The sequence below is a fragment of the Terrapene carolina genome, unplaced genomic scaffold, assembly GCF_002925995.2.
Source record: "Terrapene carolina triunguis isolate 2854851 unplaced genomic scaffold, T_m_triunguis-2.0 Scaffold147, whole genome shotgun sequence".
NCBI lineage: Eukaryota > Metazoa > Chordata > Testudines > Emydidae > Terrapene > Terrapene triunguis.
The window spans coordinates 1,216,358-1,243,882 of NW_020664498.1; the positions used below are offsets into that span (position 1 = coordinate 1,216,358).

The 27,525-nt window shown below is 46.8% G+C and overlaps 1 protein-coding gene across 11 annotated transcripts in view; it reads right to left on the reverse strand.

Annotated features, from left to right (window-relative positions):
- The window catches only part of LOC113406875 (zinc finger MIZ domain-containing protein 1), a 500,854-nt gene that overhangs the window by 157,014 nt on the left and 316,315 nt on the right, over positions 1-27,525 (reverse strand). For all 11 annotated transcript variants that reach the window (XM_026653693.1, XM_026653694.1, XM_026653703.1 and 8 more), the window contains one exon: positions 20,357-20,462. In XM_026653693.1, the coding sequence (XP_026509478.1) occupies positions 20,357-20,462 (106 nt within the window). The remainder of the gene's footprint in view (positions 1-20,356; positions 20,463-27,525) is intronic.

Genomic DNA, 27,525 nt, shown 5'->3' on the forward strand with positions numbered 1-27,525 from the left:
GGGGCTCGCCGCTCTCCCCCCGGCGGCCGGGGGGAGGGCGGCCAGAGCGCCGGGGGGAGGGCTGCGAGCCCTGCTGTGGCCCCGCTGTCCCCGGCGGCCGGAGCACCGCGCCGCCCCCCTCCAGGTGCCGCCCCAAGCACCAGCTTGGGTGCCTGGTGCCTGGAGCCGGCCCTGGATGTGCCAGAGAACACCCAGCCCTATATGGAGCCTGTGTTGAAAGCTGTTCCAATGGGGAGTCTACCTCCCAGCCAGAAGAGAATGCTGCCGCACTTGAGGAGCAGCTAGTCTGCTTGGTGGTACAAGTGTGACTGCACTAGAAGGACTGGCTGCTGCCCTTTGGTCAACTGAGTCTCTGCCCTTGGATGTGGTGTGGGTTCCCATATTTGCACATAAGGCTATATACTGTATCTGAAGGTAGAGTGCCCTGAATTAATTTTAACATGCATAAGTGCGGGTTAATTTATATACAAGCATATATAGAGTAATCAAAGCCTTCCTTTGAGCTGCAACTAAGAAGTACTTGCCCTCTTTTTATAGTATTATTTATGTTACTTTAGAGGTTTAACTATTGCAATGGGGAGCCACGCTTTTGCTAAGCAGCATTCCAAGGGTGTGGAATTTGCTCCACTCAGAGCATCTGCCTCAGCCAATTCTTCTGCTCTTTGGAAAATAAAGAGAGGACAGTCTCTCTCGCTCTCATCCTGGGACACTGCTAGCCCCTCCTCCCTTTGCTCACTGACGTTCCTCACCTTGGTATTTTTACTTGTGCCATGGAGGTTGTTTTTTATATATTGTGTAATGTTTTAACATAAGTGCTAGAACTAGGGGTGATGACACTCCCCCCTTGGTTGAAGTGGTTTCCATTATATACAGGGTTTACAGTTTGGTTCAATGACTCTCAGCTCCCCCACTATACAAATTGTTCCAGCACCCCCTGTATTTTAAACAACATCCCAAACAATTTAATGCCAGGGCCATATATTTAGCTCCCTCTGTAGCACTCCAGGTGACTGACGTGACCAGGGCAGGGAGAGTACGTTTTGTAACTGTACTTTTGTTGTAATGATTCTCTGGTAAGATTTTGTTCCCAAGAAAACCCCATCCTCTCCCTGCCCCCACCCCACATGCCTTCCTGCTTTGTGGTTTATACTTTGGTCAATTCACAGTTCTTGGGGTACCACTAATTATTTCAAAGAAAGACAGATACACATTTGACTGCAGTATTTAAAAAAAAAAAAAAAGCCAGGAGTATTCCAAAAAAAAAAACCCTTTCACACAGCTGTCTGGCATTTCAAGGCCAGAAGACCTGCACAATAACACCCAGTGGGAAACGACGACTGTTACAAATTCCCAACAATTTACATCTACCAATCTCATTTTAGACCTGCAGTGAATCATTTTTCACACCGAGAATCTAGAGGCCACTACAATTCTTTGTCTTAATGAAATTGCTTCTATAGTGAGCACACTAAATAATGTGATTTGTTTTTCCTATGATGAAAAGGCCCTAATTTCCAAAGCAAGTAAGATGAATATGATTTGGGTCCAGCCAGGCAATTGTAGAGGAGACCATCATACAAAACCCAACCACTCTGTTCTCAGAAGTTCAATATTATTTCCTGGGGACCAGTCTTGTTCAGATTTGAATGTTTAAATGACTCCAAAGTAAAGTAAGAAATAAATAAAATTGACTATTAAAAATATTTTAATATATGAGGCACTGCAAGAGCCTGCATTAGAGGTTTTCAGGGCTCAGAGTGATCAGCTGGAATTCAAGGTATTGGTTTCCATTTGTAAAGCCCTAAGTGGTTTGGGAAATGATTATGTGCTTAACTTCTCTTTCCTTGTGTGAAAATGCCACATTGGGATCAGCAGAGATGCACAAGCTGGTGTCTCCTTGGTTTAACCAGGACAGGGGGCGTTGGCAAGCATTTTCCATGAAAGCACTTAAACTTTGGAACTTCCTTTCTCCAAACCTGGGATCTGAGTGCCGGGATTGATCAGCCTCTCAGTTTCCATTTCATCTGGGGAGGGAATGGGTTGATGGGCTAATGAGACTTCTGTGTGGGGTTTGATTTCAGAGGGGTTTATGGCAGCTTCATGAATTTGTTCATGCTTAACATTACTGTATGGAGTAAAGTATAACATTTTGTAAAGTGCTGAGAGTGTGAGGCTGGTGCTCTAGAATCCACATACAGACATGACTCAGCTTTAGCAAAGGGAAGCAATGGCTCTTCATACGCCTGCCTAATTGTTGCAAACTGAGAAATGAACTAATAATAATATTTAACATTAAAGAACACTTTTACCCCATCTACAAAACATGTTACAAGCCTTAAACAATTCATCCTCACAATGCCCCTGTGTAGATATGTAGGTAATAATCATCCTCACTTTACATATGGGGTCAAAAGTCTTGTCTAAGGCAGCTCAGCCACACTTCAGCTTCAGTTTCTCTCTCTCTCTCTCTCTCACACACACACACACTCTCTCTCTCGCCATTGAGGTCAGATTCAGAACAACCAGCAGTTGGAGAGTGTTGGTTAAAAGCAGGGGTTTGATTCAGGCCCCATTTCTAGTTTTAGGTCCCTACGTTTTTGATTGATCCAATCTTCATTTCTTTTCTTTATGAGTTATTAAAAACTGAAGTAACATGGAAGAAAAACAATGTATATAAAGAGAACAATCAAAATGTTCAAAGATGGACAAATTTACTCCACTGAGTTTCATAGAAAACATACATTTATACACTGTAGGGAACAATCTTGCACCAATGAGGGGAATATATGTTTTAAAAGGTCTCTTCATATCTACTCTTCTTTTACTCTAGGACATTACTTCTATTACTCTAGGACATTGCTCCTTGACTTCCACTTCCATATGATGTCAGAAAGATATGGTTTAAAAATGAACATAATTTATTAGACTGGATCTGCTTGATTCTTTGATTATTCTTATTTGATGTTTAAAATTATGTTTTATCACACAGTACTTAATCTAAATTCTTCGTTACAGGTCTATTATATCTGGAAAGAATTAATAAGAATGAAAGGAGAAGTAATAGTAAAAACTATTCAAGAAAATAATACCTCTCTGCATGGAAATTAACCTAATTCATAATACTTCTCTGAAAATAAGCATTGTCTACTAACTTTTATACTGGGGCATACTAGTTTCCTTTGCAAGGGGTTAAGAGCAAGAACATTCTTTAAGGCTAAGTGACACAGGAATACAAGAATTAAGAAATGGATTTGGGATTTTGACCAGCAGAAACTCAGTTGCATATATTGACTGCAATTGTTATCTTGGGATAGAATGAGCTAATTTGCTCATCCAATTCATGCTCCTGCTAGCACTGCACATCAGTGGCAAAAAGCTATCAATCCCAGTGGAAGCGGCTTATCCTACTGTCCAGGTGGCTGGGCACTGGAATGACCCAAATGTGTACATCTGGATGAAGCACAGCTGGAAAAGGATAACATGCCAGAATGTATTACAGCAACTTGTGATGGGCAAATGCCACTATAAAGAATTTGCTTACTTCTCTCCTCCATATGCATATATGCATTCCCCTATCTTCCACCCCTTTTCCTTTCAGGTTTCTGTTGGACAGTTAGGTCACCAATTTCTTCACTTTCGAAGTGCTTTACAAGCATTGGGCCACGGTTTAAGTTTGTCTTTACCTCCAAAAAAAACCCGGTTACCTACCTTCTGTCACTGTTGTTCTTCGAGATGTGTTGTTCACGTCCATTACACATTAGGTGTGCGCGCGTCGCGTGCACGGACGTCGGAAACTTATCCCCTCAGCGGCTCCCGTCGGGCCGGCAGGGTCCCCCCTCCCGCCAGAGCGGCGCCCCGCTCTAGCGTATATATATCCCTGCGGGCCCGACCCTCTCTCGGTTCCTTCTTGCCGGTGACTCCGACAGAAGGGAAGGAGGGTGGGAAGTGTAATGGACGTGAACAACACATCTCGAAGAACAACAGTTACAGAAGGTAGGTAACCATTTTTTCTTCTTCTAGTGATTGTTCACGTCCATTACACATTAGGTGACTCACAAGCTTACCATTGGAGGAGGTAGGAGTCAAGGAACAATTGACTGAAGCACAGCCCTGCCGACCACCGCGTCCTCTCTGGTCTGATGATGGATTGCGTAATGGGCTGTGAACGTATGTACCGATGACCAGGTCGCCGCTTTACAGATTTCCTAGAGTGGAACCTGCGCCAAGATAGCCACCGAGGACGCTTGGGCCCTAGTCGAGTGAGCACTGATATCCAGGGCTGGTACGTTGGCGAGCTCATAGCATGTGCGTGTGCAAAGCACAATCCATGCTGACAAGCGTTGCGCCGAGATAGGCTGGCCTTTTATTCTCTCCGCAATGGCAGTGAACAGTTGCGTCGACTTGCGGAATGGCCTAGTCCGTTCCAGATAGAATGCCAAGGCTCTACGGACATCGAGGGTATGCAGGCTGCGGTGGCTTGGGTCCGTATGGGGCTTAGGGAAGAACACCGGTAAACAAATGTCCTGCCCCATATGAAATTGCGTGACCACTTTCGGAAGGAATTTGGGGTGCAGCCTCAGTTGCACCTTATCCTTATAGAAAACTGTATAAGGGGGTTCCGAAGTGAGGGCTCTCAATTCCGATACCCTCCTAGCCGATGTGATGGCCACTAGAAACACTACCTTCCATGAGAGGTGCATGAGGGAGCAAGAGGCTAGGGGTTCAAAGGGCGGCCCCATGAGTTTAGTTAGGACCAAGTTAAGATTCCATGCAGGGACCGGCGGGCGCGAGTAGGGAAAGACCCTCTCCAGCCCCTTGAGGAATCGGACTACTGTGGGGTTGGAGAACACCGAAACCCCCAACTCTCCGGGGTGGAATGCCGATATGGCGGCCAGATACACTTTAATTGAGGCGGGGGCGAGCCCTTGATGCTTGAGGTGCAGCAAGTAGTCCAGTATTGATGGGATGGAGGCCTGCAGAGGCTGTATGTGATGAGGCTCACACCAGCGGGAGAACCTCTTCCATTTGGCAAGGTAGGTTGCCCTTGTGGAGGGCTTCCTACTACCAAGAAGAATTTGCTGGACCTGGTGGGAGCACCTGCGCTCCGTATCGTTTAGCCAGAGAGATACCACGTCGTGAGATGTAGCGACGGTAGGTTCGGGTGGAGTAGGCAACCCCGGTCCTGCGTGATGAGGTCGCGATGGAGGGAGAGGGCGATCGGGGCGGTCACGGACAGTTCCAGCAGGGTCGTGAACCAATGTTGGCATGGCCACACCGGTGCGATGAGGATGACTGTCGCCTTGTCCCTGCGGGTCTTGAGCAGGACCCTGTGGATGAGCGGGAATGGTGGGAAGGCATACCTCAGGCTCCCGCCCCACGGAATCGCGAAGGCATCTGCCAATGAGCCCGGGCTGAGGTTCTGGAATGAACAAAACTGAGGGCATTGGCTGTTGTCCTTGGTGGCGAAGAGATCCACCTGGGGAAACCCCCCCCTCCCCCCGGAAGATTGAATGTAGGACGTCCTCTCTCAGAGTCCATTCGTGCATGTGGTAGGACCTGCTGCGGCGGTCCGCTAACCCGTTTTGGACCCCTGGAAGATATGCAGCCAGTAGGTGGACTGAATGGGCTATACAGAAGTCCCATAGGAGGAGCGCCTCGTGACAGAGGGGAGAGGATCGGGACCCGCCCTGCTTGTTTATGCAGAACATGGCGGTAGTGTTGTCTGTCAGAACTGACACGCTGTAGCCTTCTATGGTAGCGTGAAAGGTCTGGCAGGCAAGGCGAACTGCTCTTAACTCCTTCAGACTGATGTGAAGCAACTTTTCCTCCTTGGATCATAAGCCCTGGGTCCGCAGGTCCCCAAGGTGTGCCCCCCAGCCAGGTCCAACGCATCTGCTACTAACGTCAGAGTGGGTTGCGGGGTGGCGAAAGGGACCCCTTCGCAAACCTGCTGCTGATCGAGCCACCAGCGCAGGGAGTTCGACACCCGAGCTGGGATTGTCACTACTAGGTCTAAGGGGTCTCTGTTGGGGCGATACGTTTGGGCCAGCCACAACTGTAACGGTCTGAGTCTTAGGCGGGCATGTCTGACTACATGTGTGCAAGCCGCCATGTGCCCCAAGAGTTGCATACAGCATCTGGCCGTGGTCGTGGGGAATTGTTGGATGGAGCTTACGACCCTTTGAATGGCCAGGAACCGTGACACTGGAAGACTTGCCCGTGCCGCCACCGAGTCCAGAACTGCTCCTATGAAATCCAGTCTCTGCGTGGGGATCAGTGAGGACTTGGGTACATTGACCAGTAGACCGAGCTTACGGAACACCTGTAACGCCAGTGCCACGTGGGAGCGGACTTCATCCTCTGACCTGCCCGCAAGGAGCCAGTCGTCCAAGTACGGGTATACCCGCATCTTTCTTTTTCGAAGAAAGGCTGCCACCACAGACATGCATTTCGTGAACACTTGTGGGGCCGTTGCTAGGCCGAAGGGCAAGACCGTAAATTGGAATTGGTGTTGGTTGATGGTGAAGCGCAGAAACCGCCGGTGGGCCGGGCGGATGGCGATGTGAAAGTACGCATCTTTCATATCGAGGGCAGCATACCAATCCCCCGGATCCAGGGATGGGATAATAGCGCCAAGGGAGACCATACGAAAATGTGCCTTGACCAAACATTTTTTTAGTTTGCGTAGGTCCAAAATGGGACGGAGGCCCCCTTTTGCTTTGGGAATGAGGAAATATCTGGAGTAAAACCCTTTCCCTCTTAGGTCCGGAGGGACCTCTTCCACTGCTCCTACTTTGAGGAGGGCCCGCACCTCCTGCATAAGGAGTTGCTCGTGAGAGGGGTCCCTGAAGAGGGACGGGGATGGGGAGTGGAAGGGAGGGGGCGAGGAGAACTGAAGGGTGTATCCCGCCTCCACCGTGCAAAGGACCCAGCGGTCCGATGTTATACAGGACCAAGCACGGGACAGGCGGTCCCTGAAACATATAGGAGGATCTGGTATAAGGGTCGGTACGCTGTCCTCGAACGCAGCTTCAAAGCCCTTGCTTATTTCCCAGCTGCGGCTTGCCTTGGCCGTGGCTTTGGCCCTGGTTAGGCGTGTTGTTACGTCTACGCCTGTTATCCCTACCCCTTCTGCGGTACGGTTCCTGTCTAGGACGAGGGTGATATTGCCTCTGCGGTGGTTGGGGCTTAAAGGGTTTCCTCTGTGTCACTGGGGTGTGCATTCCCAACGACTTGAGGGTTGCTCGAGAGTCTTTGAGGCTATGCAATCGGGCATCCGTCTGGTCTGAGAACAAGCCTGACCCTTCGAACGGGAGGTCTTGCAAGGTGTTTTGTACCTCTGGGGGAAGGCCGGAAGCCAGTAGCCATGCCGAGCGCCTCATCACCACTCCTGACGTGATTGTCCTGGCCACTGCGTCCACGGAGTCAAGGGAGGCCTGCAAAGAGGTTTTGGCTACTGCCTTCCCCTCGTCCACCAGGGCAGCGAACTCTGATTGTGAACCCTGGGGCAGGGAGTCCTTAAACTTGGAGACTGATGCCCAAGAATTGAAATTGTGTCTGTTCAGAATCGCTTGTTGGTTAGCGATCCTCGACTGGAGGCCCCCGGACGAGTAGACCTTCCTCCCAAATAAGTCCAAGCGCTTTGCCTCCTTGGCCTTGGGGGCCGGGGCTTGCTGGCCATGCCGCTCTCTTTTGTTGACCGCAGAGACAACCAGAGAACAGGGTGCTGGGTGAGAAAAGAGGAAGTCGAACCCCTTGGAGGGGGCGAAGTACTTCCTCTCTACGCCTTTCGCAGTTGGTGTGCTGGAGGCCGGTGTTTGCCACCCTGTCTTATAGTTCGACTGTACTGTTTTTATGAGCGGGAGTGCAATCCTGGAGGGGCCTTCCGGGCTTAGGATGTCAACCATGGGGTCCTCCTGCTCTACAGTCTCCTCCGCCTGCAACCCCAGATTGAGGGCTACCCGGCGGAGCAGATCCTGGTGTGCCCCATGGTCAATCGGGGGAGGGCCGGACACTGTCGTGCCTGCCACGGCTTCATCTGGTGAGGAGGAAGAGGTTAGGGCCTTCTGTGCGTCCTCCTCTTCCAGCAACTCCTCACCTACTGGGCGCTCCTCTGGGGTCTGTCCTATAGTGTGGGCCTGAGACGGTGCCGTGCTCAGTGCCGAGTTGGCTCTTTCTCGCTCCGGTGGTCTGGAGACCGTGGCCTCCTTGCGCGAGGAGGGGTGCCCCTGCGGGGAGCGGGACCGGTGTCTCAAGGGGCCAGATCTTGAGGTCCTGGACGCGGGGCCTTGCTGGTGGTAGGCCCAAGGGGTCCAGAATGGCCATTGTCCTGGCTGGCTCCACTGTGGGTGCCAAGCGGCTTCGTGTTCTCTACCTGCCGGTGCCCTGTGGGCAAATCTGCCGGACTGGCCTGAGTCTGCCTCCGAAACCACAGACGGTGACCTGGATGGCCACGGTGGTGCCGTGGGACGGTGCCGGTCTGGGGTCGGAGAGTAGTACCTCCGTGACCGGGACCGGGAGTAACATCTTGCCGACCTGGACCTGGAGCGGTACCGATGACCTCGGGACCGGGAACGACTGCGAGTGGACGGTCTCGGGGATCGCCTGGCTGACACGTCCCGGTGCCTACTCGAGTAGGGCTGCTGGGTCGGTGCCGGGCGCTTGTTGGGGCCCAATGGCTGTGCGGCCCTCTGCGCCGAGGGTAGCTGGGAGTCCACCGAGGCGGAGCTCGACCGGGAACAGCGCCGAGATGGTGACCGTGATGGACGCACCATTGCCGGCTTGCCTCTGGATGGCAGTCTTGGTGGATTATCTTTGGCTTGGAGGGGGCCCACAGCGGACAATTCGATGAGGTCCTTTGCTGCCTCAAACGTGTCCGGGGTGGAGGGCTGTTCCACAAGCTCCTCCAGCCTTTCCTCCTCACTCGATGCGCCTACCCCGGGGCTCAACGGGCCTCTCAGCGCCAGAGCCACTGGCACCGGGATCTGTTCTGGGGTCACCACTCCCTTAGGCGCATTCGAGGTCTTCGCGGGTGCTGCCCTCTTATGTGGGGAGCGTCCTCGGACCTTGGGTTGGCCCTTCGATTTTGCCGGCGAAGATGACCGGTGCCGGGGGCGGTCTTGCTGTGTCGGTGCCGTCGGCTTATGGTGTCCCGCCGGTGCCGGATCACGAACCGACACCGGGGCACTCCGCACCGAAGTTGACGGTGCCGCGGCCTGATGCGTCGAAGTGGAGGGCTGTAATGCAGCCTCCATGAGCAGCTGCTTAAGGCAAAAGTCCCCCTCTTTCTTAGTCCTGGGCTTGAAGGCCTTACAGATCTTGCAGCGCTCTTTTTGGTGCGCTTCCCCCAGGCAACGGAGGCACATGTCGTGGGGATCGCTTATCGGCATAGGCTTGCGGCACGTGGCACAAGCCTTGAAGCCTTGGGCGTGCGGCATGCCCCGCCGCCCAGGGCCGGTGTTGGGATCGACCAAACACCTAACACAAAGGAGCTTAACTACTACTAAAGAACTGATAACTGCTAAGAAGAACACTAACTATTAACGCTAAGGGACACTCTCAAGCGAGAGACAGAGTTGTTCCAACGCCGTCACGGACGGTAAGAAGGAACTGAGGGAGGGTCGGGCCCGCAGGGATATATATACGCTAGAGCGGGGCGCCGCTCTGGGGGGAAATGCCGGCCTGATGGGAGCTGCTGAGGGAAAAAGTTTCCGACGTCCGTGCACGCGACACGCGCACACCTAATGTGTAATGGATGTGAACAATCACTCGAAGAAGAACCCAAGGACAGCATCACTGAAGTAGAGGTTCCACTGAGGGAAGGATACAGTAATAAAGAGGGGCTGAAATCTTTCCACAACCACTGTCAGCTCCAGCCTAGCCCCGAAGTGGATTGTGCTCATTGGGAAATGAATGACAGGATGAGCTAATTCACTGTATCCCTTCCATAGTCTATGCTGATAGGGTGCCCACGGAACACAGACACAAGCTACAGTCTCCCCCTAGGTAGCATTAACACTGGCTGCTCTCCTACATGGTGAATCACCCTGGTGTGCAGGGGGCCAGGCTGCGCAGGGATGTGGAATTGGTGAATCTAGCCCATTAATCTAAACTAAGTATCAGGGAGGTAGCCGTATTAATCTGGATCTGTAAAAAGCGACAAAGAGTCCTGTGGCAATTTATAGACTAACAGAAGTATTGGAGCATAAGCTTTCGTGGGTGAATACCCACTTCGTCAGACGCATGTGGTAGAAATTTCCGGAGGCAGGTATAAATATGCAGGCAGGAATCAGTCTAGAGATAACGAGGTTAGTTCAATCAGGAAGGATGAGGCCCTCTTCTAGCAGTTGAGGTATGAACACCAAGGGAGGAGAAACTGCTTTTGTAGTTGGCTAGCCATTCACAGTCTCTGTTTAATCCTGAGCTGATGGAGTCAAATTTGCAAATGAACTGAAGTTCAGCAGTTTCTCTTTGGAGTCTGGTCCTGAAGTTTTTTTGCTACAGGATGGCTACCTTTAAATCTGCTATTGTGTGTCCAGGGAGGTTGAAGTGTTCTCCTACAGGTTTTTGTATACTGCCATTCCTAATATTTGACTACAAAACTAAGTAGTTAGGCATGAATTACCTGCTTCTGTGTGGAAGCCACTATAAATCGTTGAGAAGGAGATTCGTACATTTAATAGAGCTATATTTCTTGGATCTGTACTCCAGCATAGAATTATTATTATTATTACTAGCAGTGCCTAGGGGTCCCACCTGTGATCAGGGCCCCTCTGTGCTAAGCACCGCACAAATACAGATTTAGAAGCAGTCCCTGCCCCAAAGGCCTCTCAATTTCAACAGACCAGGTAGGCCATGGGTGAGAGAAAGGCAAGACCGCCCAGAGGATTCAGGGGGCCTGGGGCAAAGCAATTTCGGGGGCTCCTTCCATAAAAAAAAGTTGCAATACTCTAGTAACATGCATTTGGAAATGTAAAACATAACCAGTGAAATACATTCAAAAATTAATTTTTAATAATTTGAAAATACACGAAATACATTATTTAAAAACATTAAATGCTTTAATGGTATGTATACTTTTGCAATTACATAATGGGCTGTCGCTGGGTGATGGTGATGGTTGGTGCCAATGGGCTGTCGCTGCCTGGGGGTGGCGCTACTGTTGCCCAGGGCTGAGTGGGGAGCTGGGCTCTGGGTCAGGGGGTGCCCGGCTCAGAGGGGCTGGGCTCAGAGCTGGGGGTCAGGGCTGTGGGGGGGAATGGGGCCAGGGGGGTGCCCGGCTCAGAGGGGCTGGGCTCGGAGCTGGGGGTCAGGGCTGGGGGGATGCCCGGCTCAGAGGGGCTTACCATGCCGCTTACCCCCGCCTCCCCCCTCTCCCAGAGCCTCAGCGAGCCGCGTCCAGAAGCTCCTGCCGTTCGACCCGCCGGAGCTCACAGCCCCGCCCCCTTACCACGCGGCTCCGAGCGGGAGGACCTCAGGCCCCGCCCGAGCCACGCTGCTGCAGCGCTGTCCAGGGCCACTCCTGGACGTGGCATGCTGAGGCGCCAGGGGATGGGGGAAGGCGGAGGTGGGGGGGAGCTGCCGACATTCTCGTGGGGGCCCCTGCGAGGCCCAGGGCAAATTGCCCCACTTGTTCCCCCCCTGGGCGGCCCTGGAGAAAGGGGACATTTTAATCCTTAATTCACAGACGGAGAGCTGAGGCACAGAGAGATTGACTGACTTGCCATGGGGCACACAGTGAGTGTGTGGCAGAGCTGGGAACTGAACCCAGTCCAGTGTCATATATACAAGACAAACTCAAAAGGTGAGACCTAAAAGCAAATACCACCCTTACTTAACCACCCATGATCAATGTTCTCTTTTAGGATACTGTATATCTAGATTAGAATCCACATGTTTGCTGGAAGCGTAGTGAAGAGCCAAGAGTTCTCTGACTAGATAACCTGTGTTAAAATACAACTCGCCCTGTCCACGCTAATGTTTTAAGTCACATTAGCTAACACACTGAACAAGAAAAAGACCTTTTAGCCTACTCAAGACAAACCCTTTGGCTCCAGCATCATGTCAAGGCTATGTCTTAAAACTGCGACTTGCCAATTCACTTAACTGCAATACAAATTGGTTATCCCAGGGTCCTTTGTACTGATAACTTTGGTATCTGACCCACTAAAAGCACAGCTTAATTACTCTTATGATAAGCCATTATGGTCTTAAAAGGATACCCCAAAACCAAACAAATCTTAATATACAAAACCCTAATGACATGAAGCTTCATACTTTATTTAATAAAGTCCATAATTAAGAAGATTTAGTAGTGTTATTGTTTAACTGCAATATTAAAGAAAACCAAACAGACCCAATTGTGGTTGAAAACAAGCCAATCACAGCACTCTATCAAAGAGAAAGGGTTGCTATCTCTGCTATCAAATGTCTAACACTTAGCCGCCCATCCAGGCTGTCACAGGATTCATTTGCTGCAGTTTCTCAGTGACTGCTGAGGTACTTTCTCTGCACAATACTGCCCTCAGGCCTCTCTCAGTGCAGAGATATCGAACACTGTCTTTTTCTGACAAAGCTCCTGTATGATCTCATCCTGTCGTCCCCTTGTCTGGCCCCAGCTTGGCCTACTGACAAAAGCAAAAGCTACTCTGGGAGCAAGGAAAAGTTCAGCAGCTTGTTAAAGTATTTATGAATTTTTTTTTAGCAAATTATTAACTTCCTGACTTACCAATAAATAAATCAATAAAAAATAAAACCTACCATGATCTGTGAACTCCATTTTACTTGCATAATAGGCCTTAAAATAAAATGTATTATACAACTGAAAATGCTGGATTGGAAGGGCAAAATCAGCAAAGCTCATGCTCCAAAGAGCCTTCATTTAAATTCTGGAACCTTTAGGGGTCCCAATCAGCACTATGCTACGAGGAGAATTCAGGCAGCACTGAGGGAGGAGGCATTAAGAAGAGAGAAAAGACAGGCAAACACAAAGGCACACAGGTAGCCCTAGTTCAGAAGCAAATGAGCATGTAGCTAACCTGCTGGGCCATTCCCTATAGGTGTCAACAAGTCAATGGAACTTACCCTGATGTTTTGGGAGCAGCTGTCATGAAAAGACTTATAAATCTATTTTTTAAAGCTGTGTCATCTGTCTTCAGGGTGGGTGTGACGTTGTGCAGTCTATATGGTTTTATAAAAACTTGATAATAAGTCAATATAATGTAACTGGGATAGTTTTAGAAAAATATGGTAATAAGTTAATATAACGTGACTGGGATATGCTTCATGCAAAAGGTCTCTTGTAAGGTATTATTACAAAGCTTATAATCTACTGAGTATGATCATCTGATTTGTATAAATGCACCACTCTTGTATCTAAAACTAGAAATATAAAATGTAACTCTGAGGGCCTATTGTAATTATGTAAAGTGTGGGCCATTAATGCTGGTTTGGAATCTTGATGACTCCCATTAACAAGGACCATTATCCGCAGATGGCTGTGTTTACCTGTGAGTCTTCCTGTATATGTGTGTGCTGGCAAGTGAGTAATGAAGTCTTGCAGTGACATGTGATCATGTCACCTGAACTGGAATCCATCTTTAACCTGGTGCTTTTCCAGTGAGGGGGAGTGGAAACCCAGAGGGACAAAGGGTTCCCGCCTTATGCAAAAGATATATAAAGGGGTGGAAGGGAACAGAGGGAGAGAGGAGCCATCATGAAGAATCCCCTAGCTATCACCTGAGCTGCAACAAGAGCTGTACCGGGGAAAGAATTGTGCCCAGGCCTGGAAGGTGTCCAGTCTGAGAAAAAATTTACTGAAGCATCTCTGAGGGTGAGATTATCTGTATTCAGTTTGATTAGGCATAGATTTGCGCATTTTATTTTATTTTGCTTGGTGACTTACTTTGTTCTGTCTGTTACTACTTGGAACCACTTAAATCCTATTTTCTGTATTTAATAAAATCACTTTTTATTTAGTAATTTACTCAGAGTATGTATTAATACCTGGGGGAGCAAACAACTGTGCTATATATCTCTCTACCAGTGTTATAGAGGGCGAACAATTTCTGGGTTTGCGCCCTGCATAAGCTTTATGCAGGGTAAAACGGATTTATTTGGGTTTAGACCCCATTGGGAGTTGGGCATCTGAGTGCTAAAGACAAGCACACTTCTGTGAGCTGTTTTCAGGTAAACTTGCAGCTTTGGGGCAAGTAAGTCAGACTCTGGGTCTGTGTTGAAGCAGACGGGAGTGTCTGGCTCAGCAAGACAGGGTGCTGGAGTCCTGAGCTGGCAGGGAAAACAGGAGCAGGGGTAGTCTTGGTACATTGGGTGGCAACTCCCAAGGGGGTTTCTGTGATCCAACCCGTCACAGTGGGAAATGCTGCATTTGACCTGCTACAGAGGCAGTGGCCCAGACACAGCAGCGTGGGCTTTAAGAGTAAATGGAGGTGCAGCCATTATGACAGGTTAAATGCCAAGAAACAGAGGCAAGAGGCACAAGTCATTAAATCACTATTACTACTGAAAAACCACACAATAACTTTTTAATACTTTTCACGCCACACGGGTCTCCCTAGGCACCCTCCAGAACAATTCACATTAACCACTTGGATAATTAAGGATTAGCTAAGTAAAATAAATAAGGACTTACAAGGAGCACTTCAAACCCAGTCTCAGCAACTCAGAGCAAGAATGGAAGGAAACTGATGCTCTGAAGAGCTGACAACTCCACGCCCAAAGGGCTTAGGCCAAAAAAATGGGAAAAGAAGCTACACAAGTACACTACGTAGGAGCTGTGCCAGTACTGGATGAACTTTAGAAGGGTTTGGGGTAGATATTTTCCCCAACAATAACCTAACAGCCTTTGTTTTCACTAGGAAAAAACATGTATTCTCACCTTACGGCAGCTAACATGTGGCAACGAACATGGAAGTACAATCCTAGTGAAGACAAGGCCGTTTTTCTACTAACATGTGTTAGCAGATCAAGATAAACCCTAGGCTCCCACAGTCTTCACCCTGACTGCTAAACACATGTGAAAACTACAAACTGCCTTCTCTTCACTAGGACTTTACCTCCTTTTAGTGGCAATGCATTAGCTAAGGCAATGTAAGAACTCACCTTTTAAAGACGCAGCCCCAAAGGTTCATTGGGTGTCCTTTCCACCACACCCAATGAACCATCTTCCTTCATCTCTGTCCTTCCCCCTGCCGCTTCCTCCTCCCTATCATTTCAGAAACGCCACCAGGTCTGGAGACCTCTACATGCTGCTCACATCATTACTCTGGCAATGACTGGACCCTCCAGAGCGCACACCACATATGCACAGTGCTCTGGGGCACAAGTCGATGTGGGGGTCTAAAATCCAGTGGGCAGCAATTCAGGGCTTAGCAGAGAAACCTAAGGGCTGATTTGCCCCAAATTAAAATGTTAGGGGGGTTAGTAGTGGGAGGAAAGACATACTGGCTGCAGGGCTTAGAGAGGAGAGGAGGTGGTGAATGACACTGATCTGGATCAATCCAAGCTTCCAGAAAACTTGGGAAATGATTGACATTTGAAGCCACTTGTTACTTGGCACAAAGTCGTTTGTTCATCCCTACAGTATATACAACTCAATGAGTAGTTTAGCAATTGATTTTATTTTAGTATGCCATTTACCAGCCCCTCTCCTCAAAAAAAGAAAAATATAATAGTTCTAAGAAAATGGGATAGATATTTACAGTTGGCACTCTCAGTTTTTGAATGCATATTGTCTTATTGCCAATGTAACAACAATCTCTCTCTTTTTTAGGGTGGGGTTGGGCATGGGGGAAACAGAACTTTATAAAGCACATTTAATGTTTGTGAAAAGTAGCAGAATGAATTTTCTCTTCATCCACAGAAAAGCTGCAGCACTAACAGCAATGGTGCTGGCTCCTCAAAGTCCCTCAAGCATATTGTGGAGGGTCTCAGTACAAGTTCCAACTCTGGCCTTAATTGTGATCTTGATGCTAGTGTAAATTGTTATACGCTTCTTCTACAAGAGTGAGGGACTTGTGTATTGCAAGAAGTCTTGTATTGTGGTACACAAAAAGGCCCATTTATACATTGGGGTGATATCCTGGTCCCACTGAAGCCAATGGGAACTTTCTTTTCACATTAGGAATGAAAGATAATAGCCAGGTCTTGTGGGACACAACGTTCTTGCAGTGTGTCTGATGGGCTAATCCAACTGTTCAGTTGCCTGCACAATACAAACCACTCCACTGCTTTGTCCCAACATTTGCTCTCTTGTCTTTACTTCACAAACTCCTGTGGATCCTCAGGTATTCTGCCTCTCTGATTTGCTAGTCATTCTTTGTTAAGGGGCTATCAAAGTAGAACAGGGAAACCAGACCCTTAAATAAACTAAATACAAATTCAATACAGAAAGAAGATTTGCACACCTTCCAAATCTAGTCCCACAGTTAATGCTTGCAAAGTGCTTTAGGATCGTAACATGAAAAGCATTACTGAAGGGCAAATAGTTAACAGTCGTACTTTTTCTTAAACCCAAGACTGTTAAAATATTACCCTTTGCGTTACAACAAATGGATGGATCAATTTAGATTGTTAAGAATTTGCATGTGATAAGTTTGCTCTCCAAAATTTTGCAGTGAAGTCATTTGGAGTCTCACCATACTATATGAAGTACTCAGTGTAAACTGTAAAGAAGACGCTCCTCGAAGTGGAAATACTTTCCTAACTGACAGGAAGTGCCAATACCAGCCCCTTTAACCATAACAAAGTGACTGATCCTAGTAAAGCAATTCTAACTCATGGGGGGAAAAATACTGTTTCTACAAAGGGGAATGACATAAGGGAAAAAAGTTCAAAATCTGCATAATAATAAAAAGCAGATCTTCAGCTCTCAAGACATTGGATTGCAAATGCAAGAAAATGCCTCTGTGAAAAGGCCATTCTAGGGTACCATATTTAGTCTCTCAATTATATCCAGATTAATTCTGCTCAGTTTAAAAGTAAAAAAAGATGTTTATTCTAATTACCAGCTCTGCAAACTAAATCTGAGAACTGAAAATCAAGCTATGTCTCCCCCCCCCCCACACACACCCCAAACATCATCCCAGGAACAAAGATTCTGACATTAGAATTTAGCTTACAACTTGGCCACTGATGCATGAGTCAGAATACACTCCAGCTTGATCGCCGAGATATGTATGTCCTGTATGACAATACTCTTTCACACTCACACAAAAGAGGTTTTCAGTAACGTTAGCAGGTATGATTTGGGGGATACACACGCAGCAAATATGTTGAGTAAGGGCAATTTTAACACTTTTCTAACTAGAACCTCATTTAAAAAAAGATTCAAATAAGCCATTTTAACTTATAAAAAACATGTTGGCAATAAATTACTACTAATGGGAACAATTTTCTTTTTTAAGGCAACACTTGACTTTCCTGATGATTTGTATGTAACACATATAGAAACACTAGATAGGGGATACATAACGAACCATTTAAGAATCACTGCATCTCATATTTTTGGACTTTTACACATAAAAAATGAGGGTCATATTCATTTTAGACCAAATAAGTAATCTAGAAATTATGGGCTGGAGAGGGGTTTACAAAAATTTCTGGTTACCTCTCTTTAATGAAATTTTGCTTATCTCACACTTTGCTTATCTCAAAGAGGTGGACAATATGGAAAAACAGCATTTATAGAAGTACCTTTCCTTAATAACATTAAAGTGTAACTTGTAGGAATGGACTCAAACCCTTGCACATTCCTCAAGTCCAGAGAAAGAAAATACTCCAAAAAATGATTGGATTAAAAAAAAAATCACACGGGATATACATCAGCACATATTGGGAGTAGGAAGGGGGGGGGTCATTCAGATAAAGTTTTGAAGGTGTCCTATACAAAATCAACAAGCCAGGCCAGGGAAAAAGAAAATATTATTCAGAAACTACACATGCAAGAATTCTTGACATAATAACTTAAGTGAGTCATGAAGGGAGCTATAAATACTGAGGAATATAGCGTACTTAGAAAGATCCAGAGAAAATGCTGAAGGAGAAAAGGTAGTGTCAAGAAATAACTGACAGAAGATCTTAGAGGAGGTTTCATGAGGGAGTAGAATCATTGTGGCTTAACAGACCATAAAACAGTGGGGATATTTGGAATTTACTATGAACCCCCTCCTGTCAGAATGATTAGGAGTGACCATACTTTTGTAACCCGGGTCTGCCCATCTTCCAATTTCCCCACTTATTGTAGTAGCGCTCACATGTCTGCCTTGTGAACATAAGCCCTTCTGGGCGGGCAAGGACTGCGTCTACTGATGTGAATTTTCACAGATTCATTAATAGATGCCCATGGTTATGCTCCTACTCTAGCAAATTTGGTAATAAAGGTGATTGTGAAAAGTTGATGTTAATGGAAAAGGAAATGCAAAGATTATTGGTGAAACACAGGTAGACAAGACAAAACACAGGCACGGGTGAAAGCAAATACTTAAGGTCATTGGAATTAAAGGATGAGGCTATGTACATGAGGAGGAAATGGTAAGCAAAGGAGGAGAGTGAGAAGATTCTTACTATCATATGTTAAGCTAAAAATTAAAGATTTTTATTCCCAAATACATAAAGATACAAGCAGCTAATGACAGAGACAGCAGTACCTTTCTGGGGTTGCAAGGGAAATGCACTGAGTGAAGACAGATATGACTAAAAAATAATTATTTGCAGCAGCTAAACACAGACATAACATTTCCCTAGAAGGAATGAAAAACTGGAGGTTGTCAAGACTACGCCAGAAAAGTGAATCAAGAAATGAAAATGTCTGAAGACTGACAACCTTCCCTCTGCCAGCACTGTGATGGGATACATGTCAAGAAAAAGTGGCAAAAGAAATGACACGGCACCTTTAGTAAGTCTATTTTAAACATATTTAGAAATAGAGGAATCTTAATGCACACAAAGGTGGACTTAAAAAGCCTCTGATAAGATTAATCAGGGAAAGAACAGATAGCTATCACTGGAGATAATTCACAAATGGGAGATCATGCCTAATACATTGGATAGAACATTTTGAGAGCCAATAAGTATTTCATGGAGGTGCTTAGAGGAGTAAAAATCATGGACAATTTATTGGACATTTAGCAAAATTAATAATCTGGTAATCATACAAAAGACAAATCTGTGAAGTCAATGAGTATGACATAAGGCATGACCCACTATTTGATAAGGAACTGCCTTGAACACTGAAGGCAAAAGTTACCCATGAATGGAAGTTTGGCACCAATAAGAAACAGCAGTATGATCCAATCAGTTCACTATAAGAATTATTGTCTTGGAAGGAGGTGACATTTGCTAAGGTTGTGACTGTGGTGGCATGGCAGTCAATACTAAGCATGAAGGCAATACAATTAAGTATGTCCAATTCTGAAAACGTGCAGTTATCTGCTCATTTTCCTAGATTATGCGTGTTATATTGACATTCGTCACCTAAGAGAATAGGTGAAAATTAAGCACAGTAAATAAATGTAAGCAAGTGCGACAAAAAGACACAAAACAATGGATTCTTCATCTTTCCCACACAACAGTGACATGTCGAGGGTCCATTATTGCTACTTTGGTAGCAAGCTGTGGTACAATGGAGGAGAATGCATTGTTTGCCAGACTATTGGAATGGTGGTTGCATGGTATTACACAGGTTAAGAATAGGTGAGAATACTACCAACAGCAAGAATTACAAGAACAAGTGGTACTCTTTATACATCAGAGGGGTAGCTGTATTAGTCTGGATCTGTAAAAAGCGACAAAGAGTCCTGTTGCACCTTATAGACTAACAGAAGTATTGAAGCATAAGCTTTCGTGGGTGAATACCCACTTCGTTAGATGCTTATGCTCCAATACTTCTGTTAGTCTATAAGGTGCCACAGGACTCTTTGTCACTTTTTATACAGACACCTATGGCCCACACAACAAAAAGTCCACACTAGATAGAGTTAGGATTGTAGGAGGAATTTGAAGGAGTGAGACAAATAGACACATTATGGAAAGGCAATGCGAGAGATTAAGAGTTCACTAAAATGGTGGGATTGGGTGTATAGTTTCTCCTTAGGTCTTTTTTTCCATCTCAGGGTTACAGAATATTAGGGACCTTGTTTCTGGAAGTAACACTATCTAGGAGGAGCACCGGGGCAGCAAGTGACACTTTTTGGAGAGAATGCAGGGGTTCCCAGCATCAGGTATCCCTGGTTCATGGCCAGCACATTCAGTGGCTATGGTGGAGCAAGATACTTGGTGATACTTGTTCAGAATCTGACCCTCAAAGAACCATTGATAAATGGAAATAGCCTTTTCCTACCAGCTGATTTTGGAGTGAATTTGTCCCTGTTGGCTGCACATACGGCCAGTAGCCTGTATCCAAGATCCAAGTCAAATCCTTGCTGTGCTGCCACTCGACTAACAACCTGTGAAGGGAAAGAGAAAGCTTCAGTGGGGGTTACTTCTGGCTCCTTTCAAAGTCACATTAACCTGCTTATTGACACAAATGGCAAACGACTGTCTGCTGTTGTGACATCCATAGCATATACAGGGGTATGTGGCATTGTTCTCCAAGAGCTTTTCAAGCAAGCACAGAAACCTGCACTTTTGCATCTGTTATCTGTTCGTTCCCCTGGAGAGGCAAAGCTTAATACAAACAAAAACAAACAGTAGAACTTTTATATACACTTAAGCATGACATGTTTTATTGTGTTTAGGAACTATCAGACCAGATCTTAAACACTGTTGTACAGACATTAACAAGCACAATGCATTGTTCTTAAGAGCACTGTCTTGATCTTCATGATTAACAAAATCCTCCCACCTCACTGCTATGCAACATGCTATGTTCTAGTCAGCTGCCACCCCAGAGGTGGCTGCACTTCAGTAGCACTGTATACTGTCTGGGAAATATCTTGGGATACCTTCTGGATAAACAGGATCTATAATAAAAGGTGCTATATAAAGTATTATCCAAACATATATCATACAAGCTGAAAGAAGAACTTAAGTAAGGTGTAGGCAGTTTTATTTATTTGTATTGCAACAGTACCAAAAGGTCCCCAGCCACAACTGAAGCTCTATTGCACCAGGTGCCATGAGAGACAATCCGTGCTCCCAGTAGCTTACAACCCAAGAAATAAAATATTCTTTTTCCTTCCTTGTCTCAGGATCAAAGCCACTTGTTAAATTAAAAGACAGTGCACATTAGTGTGCAATTATCTGTGTCTAGAACTGGCTCTCAAAAAAGCAATGGTACAGAACTGAGTTAGAAACCAAGATACACAATAACCTATAAATGGTAATGAAATGTACCATTCTGTGGTAAGTAGTCAGTTCTATCACATGAATCTTCTTATTCCAAATTGTTTTCCAGTATCTACTTTTCCTAATTAACAATAAAGAATCAGATTTCTTTATTAAGAGAGTATTACTACAGATAATGCTGCAGTTTATGGATAGATTTTTGTTGATGTTAATTTGGAAACTAAGATTTATGCAACTGCATCAGGTGGTTTCCCCTCCCATTTTCTTTAACACTTCTAATCTCAAAATTGAGCACCAGTGATCTTCATGACAAATAAATTAGATTAAATTTGGAATAATCAACACAATAATATACAGGTCTGGAACACCGCAGCTAGCCCTTTTACATCCAGTTTATCTGTGTTAGTTGCAGAGATATAAAGTAAAATTTTAGATAGGAAGAGAATTATAATTTAGGAGAAAAGGCCTGTTTATTTTTTGATAAATCATTAAACATTTTGAACTCAGTAAAATAATCTTCAGACCCCCTACATGTAACAGTACAGTTGTTAGTATTGGTGTCTTTGTTAAGATTCAAGGTCTAGAGCTTGCAAAAAGTTGATGCAGTGGGACGACTCACCTGCATAAAGTTAAGCTCATGCAAAAGTCTTCACAGGATCAGGGACCTGGAGACATTAACAAGACCCCGAGATGGCTCAAGCCCTTTTGGGGCAGAAGGCTGTCAGACTCATATTTGGAGTTGGAGGATACTCACATTTGGAAGGCTCCAGATGTTTGCACCCCCTAAACTGAGTATCACCAGAATCCAAATATTAATCTATTTGCCCATTCATACCGTCAGGTACATGTCATGAAGGAGAACTGGAAAAAGCAAACTGGAAGCTCATTTTTTAATCTTGTTAAAGGCTCCTGAGAGGGATCTCCTGTTATTATGCAAACATAATTGAAACTCATTTAGGCACCATCTACTCTAACATCACACACTAGCTAATTTAAAGTGTGGCTCACTTCATTGAGATAAGAAAGGGAACCTGCCTCCCTGCCTTTATTAAAATGCTGTTTTGACTGGCACATTATCTGCAAGCTTAATATTTTGAAACTGGATAGGAATGAAAGCAGATACATCTGCTCATCAATGAAACTAGAGTAAAGTGTGTTTACTTGCAAAATTCATTGACATTTTTACGCTTGGTTCTGTTTAAAATATGGACTTATGGACACAGATGCTGCTGGCCAAAGGCCAAGTAAGGACTTCCAACCAACGTCTTGCTAATTATGGAAAAAGTTCTCTACATTAATTCAGGAGACACACAATCACAGACCCTGACCCATGACACACAGTCTATGATTAAGGTAACTTTATTAGTCATATCAGAAAGTCAGGGTCAGTTTAAGCCTAAATACAGACAAGGCACAATCTGTTATGCTCATTAATTGCAATAATTTTTTATTTTATTTATTTAATTAATTTATTTAACTAATTATAGTAAATATTCTTCTATACATGACATGATCTTGATCTATAATAATAAATAATATAATAATAATAATATATTGAGATATACTTATCTCATAGAACTGGAAGGGACCTTGAAAGGTCATCGAGTCCAGCCCCCTGCTTTCATTAGCAGGACCAAGTACTGATTTTTGCCCCAGATCCCTAAGTGGCCCCCTCAAAGATTGAACTCACAACCCTGGGTTTAGCAGGCCAATGTTCAAACCATTGAGCTATCCCTCCCCCCACCAGTCATATTGACTTGTCCGGGCCCAATCCAAAAGTTACGTATAAAGTAATTTCTGTAAGTAGGAGTCTGTAAATAAGGGAAGGTGTGAAGCAATCTGAATCTATGGACATCTAAATAATAGAATTGGTCCAGAAATGCTTTTCCCCCCACATAAGAAATTTCATTAAAAAAATATTTTTTCCAACAACAATCCAGCATATGTAATCAAAAATGGACATTTCCTGTGGAAATCTCCATTTTGACAAAGTAGCCGTTTTCTACTGGTTTCAGAGTAGCAGCCGTGTTAGTCTGTATCCGCAAAAATAACAGGAGTACTTGTGGCACCTTAGAGACTAAGGGTATGTCTACACTACGAGAGTAGTTCGATTTTACTTAAATCGAATATGTGGAATCGATATTGCAAAGTCGAACGTGTGTGTCCACACTAAGGACAGTAATTCGACTTTGTGAGTCCACACTAACGGGGCAAGCGTCGACATTGGAAGCGGTGCACTGTGGGCAGCTATCCCACAGTTCCCGTAGTCCCCGCTGCCCATTGGAATTCTGGGTCGAGCCCCCAATGCCTTCTGGGTAAAAAAATGTGTAGAGGGTGCTTTTGGGTAACTGTCGTCATCCGTCCGTCACTACCGACCTCCCTCCCTCCCTGAAAGCGCCGGCGGGAAATCAGTTCGCGCACTTTTCTGATCAGTGACAGCGCGGACGCCACAGCACTGCGAGCATGGATCCCACTGCAACCATCGCTGCAGTTGTGGCCGTTCTCAACACCTCACAGCTTATCATACACCTTTCCCTGAGGCAGATGCAGAGAAATCGGGCGAGGAGGCTACGGCACCGCCGTGAGAGCCTGAAGTCGGAGAGTAGCACAGAGCTGTCAGAAACCACGAGACCCAGCGCTCAGGACATCACGGTGGCAATGGGTCATGTGGATATTGTGGAACGGCGATTCTGGGCCCGGGAAACAAGCACGGACTGGTGGGACCTCATAGTGCTGCAGGTCTGGGACGAATCCCAGTGGCTGCGAAACTTTCGCATGTGAAAGGGGACTTTCCTCGAACTTTGTGAGTTGCTGTCCCCTGCCCTGAAGCGCAAGGACACCCGGATGCGAGCAGCCCTGACTGTCCAGAAGCGAGTGGCCATAGCCCTCTGGAAGCTTGCAACGCCGGACAGCTACCGGTCAGTCGCGAACCACTTTGATGTAGGCAAATCTACCGTGGGGGTTGTTGTGATGCAAGTAGCCAACGCAATCGTTAAGGTACTGCTCTCAAAGGTAGTGACCCTGGGAAACGGCCAGGTCATCATAGATGGTTTCGCCGCGATGTGATTCCCAAAATGCGGTGGGGCTATAGATGGGACTCACATCCCTATCCTGGGACCGGACCACCAGGCCAGCCAGTACATTAACAGAAAGGGCTACTTTTCAATGGTGCTGCAAGCACTGGTGGACCATAGGGGACGTTTTACCAACATCAACGTCGGATGGCCGGGCAAGGTTCATGACGCTCGCGTGTTCAGGAACTCTGGTCTGTTTAGACGGCTGCAGGAAGGTATTTACTTCCCGGACCCCAAAATAACTCTTGGGGATGTGGAGATGCCTACAGTGATCCTCGGGGACCCAGCCTACCCGCTAATGCCCTGGCTCATGAAGCCCTATACTGGCACCCTGGACACAGAAAAAGAACTGTTCAACTACCGTCTGAGCAAGTGCAGAATGGTGGTGGAGTGCATCTGGGAGGCTTTGAAAGCAAGGTTCCAGACTGAGCAGGGTAACCAGTGACTGTTAAGTTTGTGGACACAGAAGCTGAACCTCCAGTTACATACCCCCTTCACCCCCTTCCCAAAAAATAAAATCAGTTCTATTTTGTCAATGAACACCGTTGTCTTTATTACTGTTTTCGCGGGAATGTTTTAAACCGTGGACGCAGACTGTGGCGGGGGGCGGGTTTAGTGTTCTGATGCAAATGATGCTTCTAAACTCCAGGAATGACAGGCTCCGCAGTGGTGCACTGGTTATTTCAACGGAGCCTGCCATCACTCCTGGGCGGAACTGCGTGTATGTGTCAGCTATGTGAGTTTCTGCCTGGGGGAGGAGGGTTACAGATCCCCTGCTGCGTGGCTCTGTGATCCAGGATAAGGACTGCAGCATAAGATCTGTAACTGCCCTCCCCCGCCACAAAGTCACAGAGCAACCCCCCCCCCAGGAGATGAAAACCACCTCCCAGACTGACCAGGGTCACTAGTGACTGCACTGTGTATGTGTCCTGATGCTGGACCTGCCCCCGCCTCTGTACTCTGCTAAAGGTGACTGTCCTGTCCAATTACCAATCCCCTTCCCCCCCTCCAGACAGACTCTCCCTCAAAAGAACCTGAGTGAAACAGTAATGAACAGAAACATATTTTTTATTAACAACCAGACAGGAAACTGGGGGGTGAAAGTTGGACGGGGGCTTGGGTGAGGCGGGCAGGAAAGGACTTTTCAAATTTTGGGGAATGACAGCCTTCTGGTGCTTGAGCAGTCTGCAGGGGTGGAGTGAGAGTTTTCACGGACTCTGCCACCCCTCCTTCTTTGGACTTTGGGAGAGGGGGGTATGGGACTTGGTGGCGGGGGACTGCGGTTCCCGATAGACTGCAGCGGGGCTCTGTCCTCCTGCCTCCGTTCCTGCAGAACATCAACAAGGCGCCGGAGCGTGTCCGTTTGCTCCCTCAGAAGTCCAAGCAGCGTTTGAGTCGCCTGCTGGTCTTCCTGCCCGCCACCTCTCCTCACGTTCCATGTGTGTCCGGTGCATTTGTGACAAATTCTCCCTCCACTGGTTCTGCTGTGCTGCCTGGGCTCAGGAGCAGCCCATTAGTTCTGAGAACATGTCCTCTCGCGTCTTCTTCTTTCTCCGCCTAATGTGCGCTAGCCTCTGGGAGTGTGATGCCAAGCTGGGTTGGGAGACAGTTGCAGATGTGGCTGTGGGAATGAGGAAAAGGCAGTGAATTCCTCCGAAAGATAAATGTGGTTGTGAATCAAGAACATATTTTTTCTCTGTGAACAAGACCATGAACCACACCTATCACATGCGCACTCAGGACAAGGTCGAATTTTCGAACCTCGCCTTCAGTGCCTGGGCTTTTGCACTGCCGATCTGGGAAGTGGGGCAGGACACGGTACTCTCTGTAGCAGGCAAACATGGTAAGCCGTAGACTTGTGGCTGCTTAAAACTGTAGGAGTACCACTGGCCTCCTTTCACATTGAAAGCACTGCCAGTCTGTGCTGCCAGCAATCGGCCAAGCAGGAACTCTGGCCCTGTCCCACCCCCTCGCGGATGAGCCAGGGAAAGATCCCTGTATGCTGCCCCTCTCCCGCCCCCACCGCGTGGCTGTAAACCAGCGGTCACAGTTCTGTAAAGGAACTTGTTGCAAGCAGTCCCAATACTAACAGTCCCCTACCTAATTCAAAGCAGGTCATCATGAGCGACATAACTCTCATGAGGATCCCGGACACCGAGATCCAACGGATGCTTCGAGAAAGCCTGCAGAGACCGGGGCCCTTTGCCGCCATGCTATGCAAGGCAATGATACCGGAGTACCTGCTTGTCTCCTGGCGCGGGAACGTCTCCTACTTCGGAGGACCAAGTAAAGCCGCTCTCCCCAGGAACCTGATGAACAGGCTATCCCATTACCTGCAGCAGAGCTTTGTGGAGATGTCCGTGGAGGACTACTGCTCTATCCCCGGACATATAGACAGGATTCTAATATAGCTGCAGTAGCAGGCACTAAAGAGTGGAGCAGCTTGGGCAGCACAATCATGCACAACCGGACACTGTTTGATTTTTTTTTAAATAGTTGTTACTGATTACTTAAGCGCCCAGGGGGAAGAAATCATGATTCACAGATTGTTCTTAGTATTAATATTCAAGTTTTGTAAAAAATAAAGGTTAATATGTTTAAAGCACTTACCGCTTGATCCTTCGCCTGAATCTGTGTCCAGGTTACATGCTGGGGAGGGTTGGTAGGGGATCTCTGTAAGGGTGATGAAGAGCTCCTGGCTGTCGGGGAAATCAGCGGTGCCAGCGCTGTCGACTGCCTCGTCCTCCTCATCTCCTTCCTCATCTTCCCCGTACGCTAACATGTCCGAGGAACCGGCCGTGGACAATATCCCATCCTCAGAGTCCACGGTCAGTGGTGGGGTAGTGGTGGCGGCCGCAGCAAGGATGGAATGCAGTGCCTCGTAGAAACGGGATCTGTGGGGCTGGGATCCGGAGCGTCCGTTTGCCTCTTTGGTCTTCTTGTAGCCTTGTCTCAGCTCCTTGATTTTCACGCGGCACTGCGTTGCATCCCGGCTGTAGCCTCTCTCTGCCATGGCTTTGGAGATCTTCTCGTAGATCTTAGCATTCCTTCTTTTGGAGCGCAGCTCTGAAAGCACGGACTCATCGCCCCACACTGCGATGAGATCCAAGACTTCCCGATCAGTCCATGCTGGGGCCCTCTTTCTATT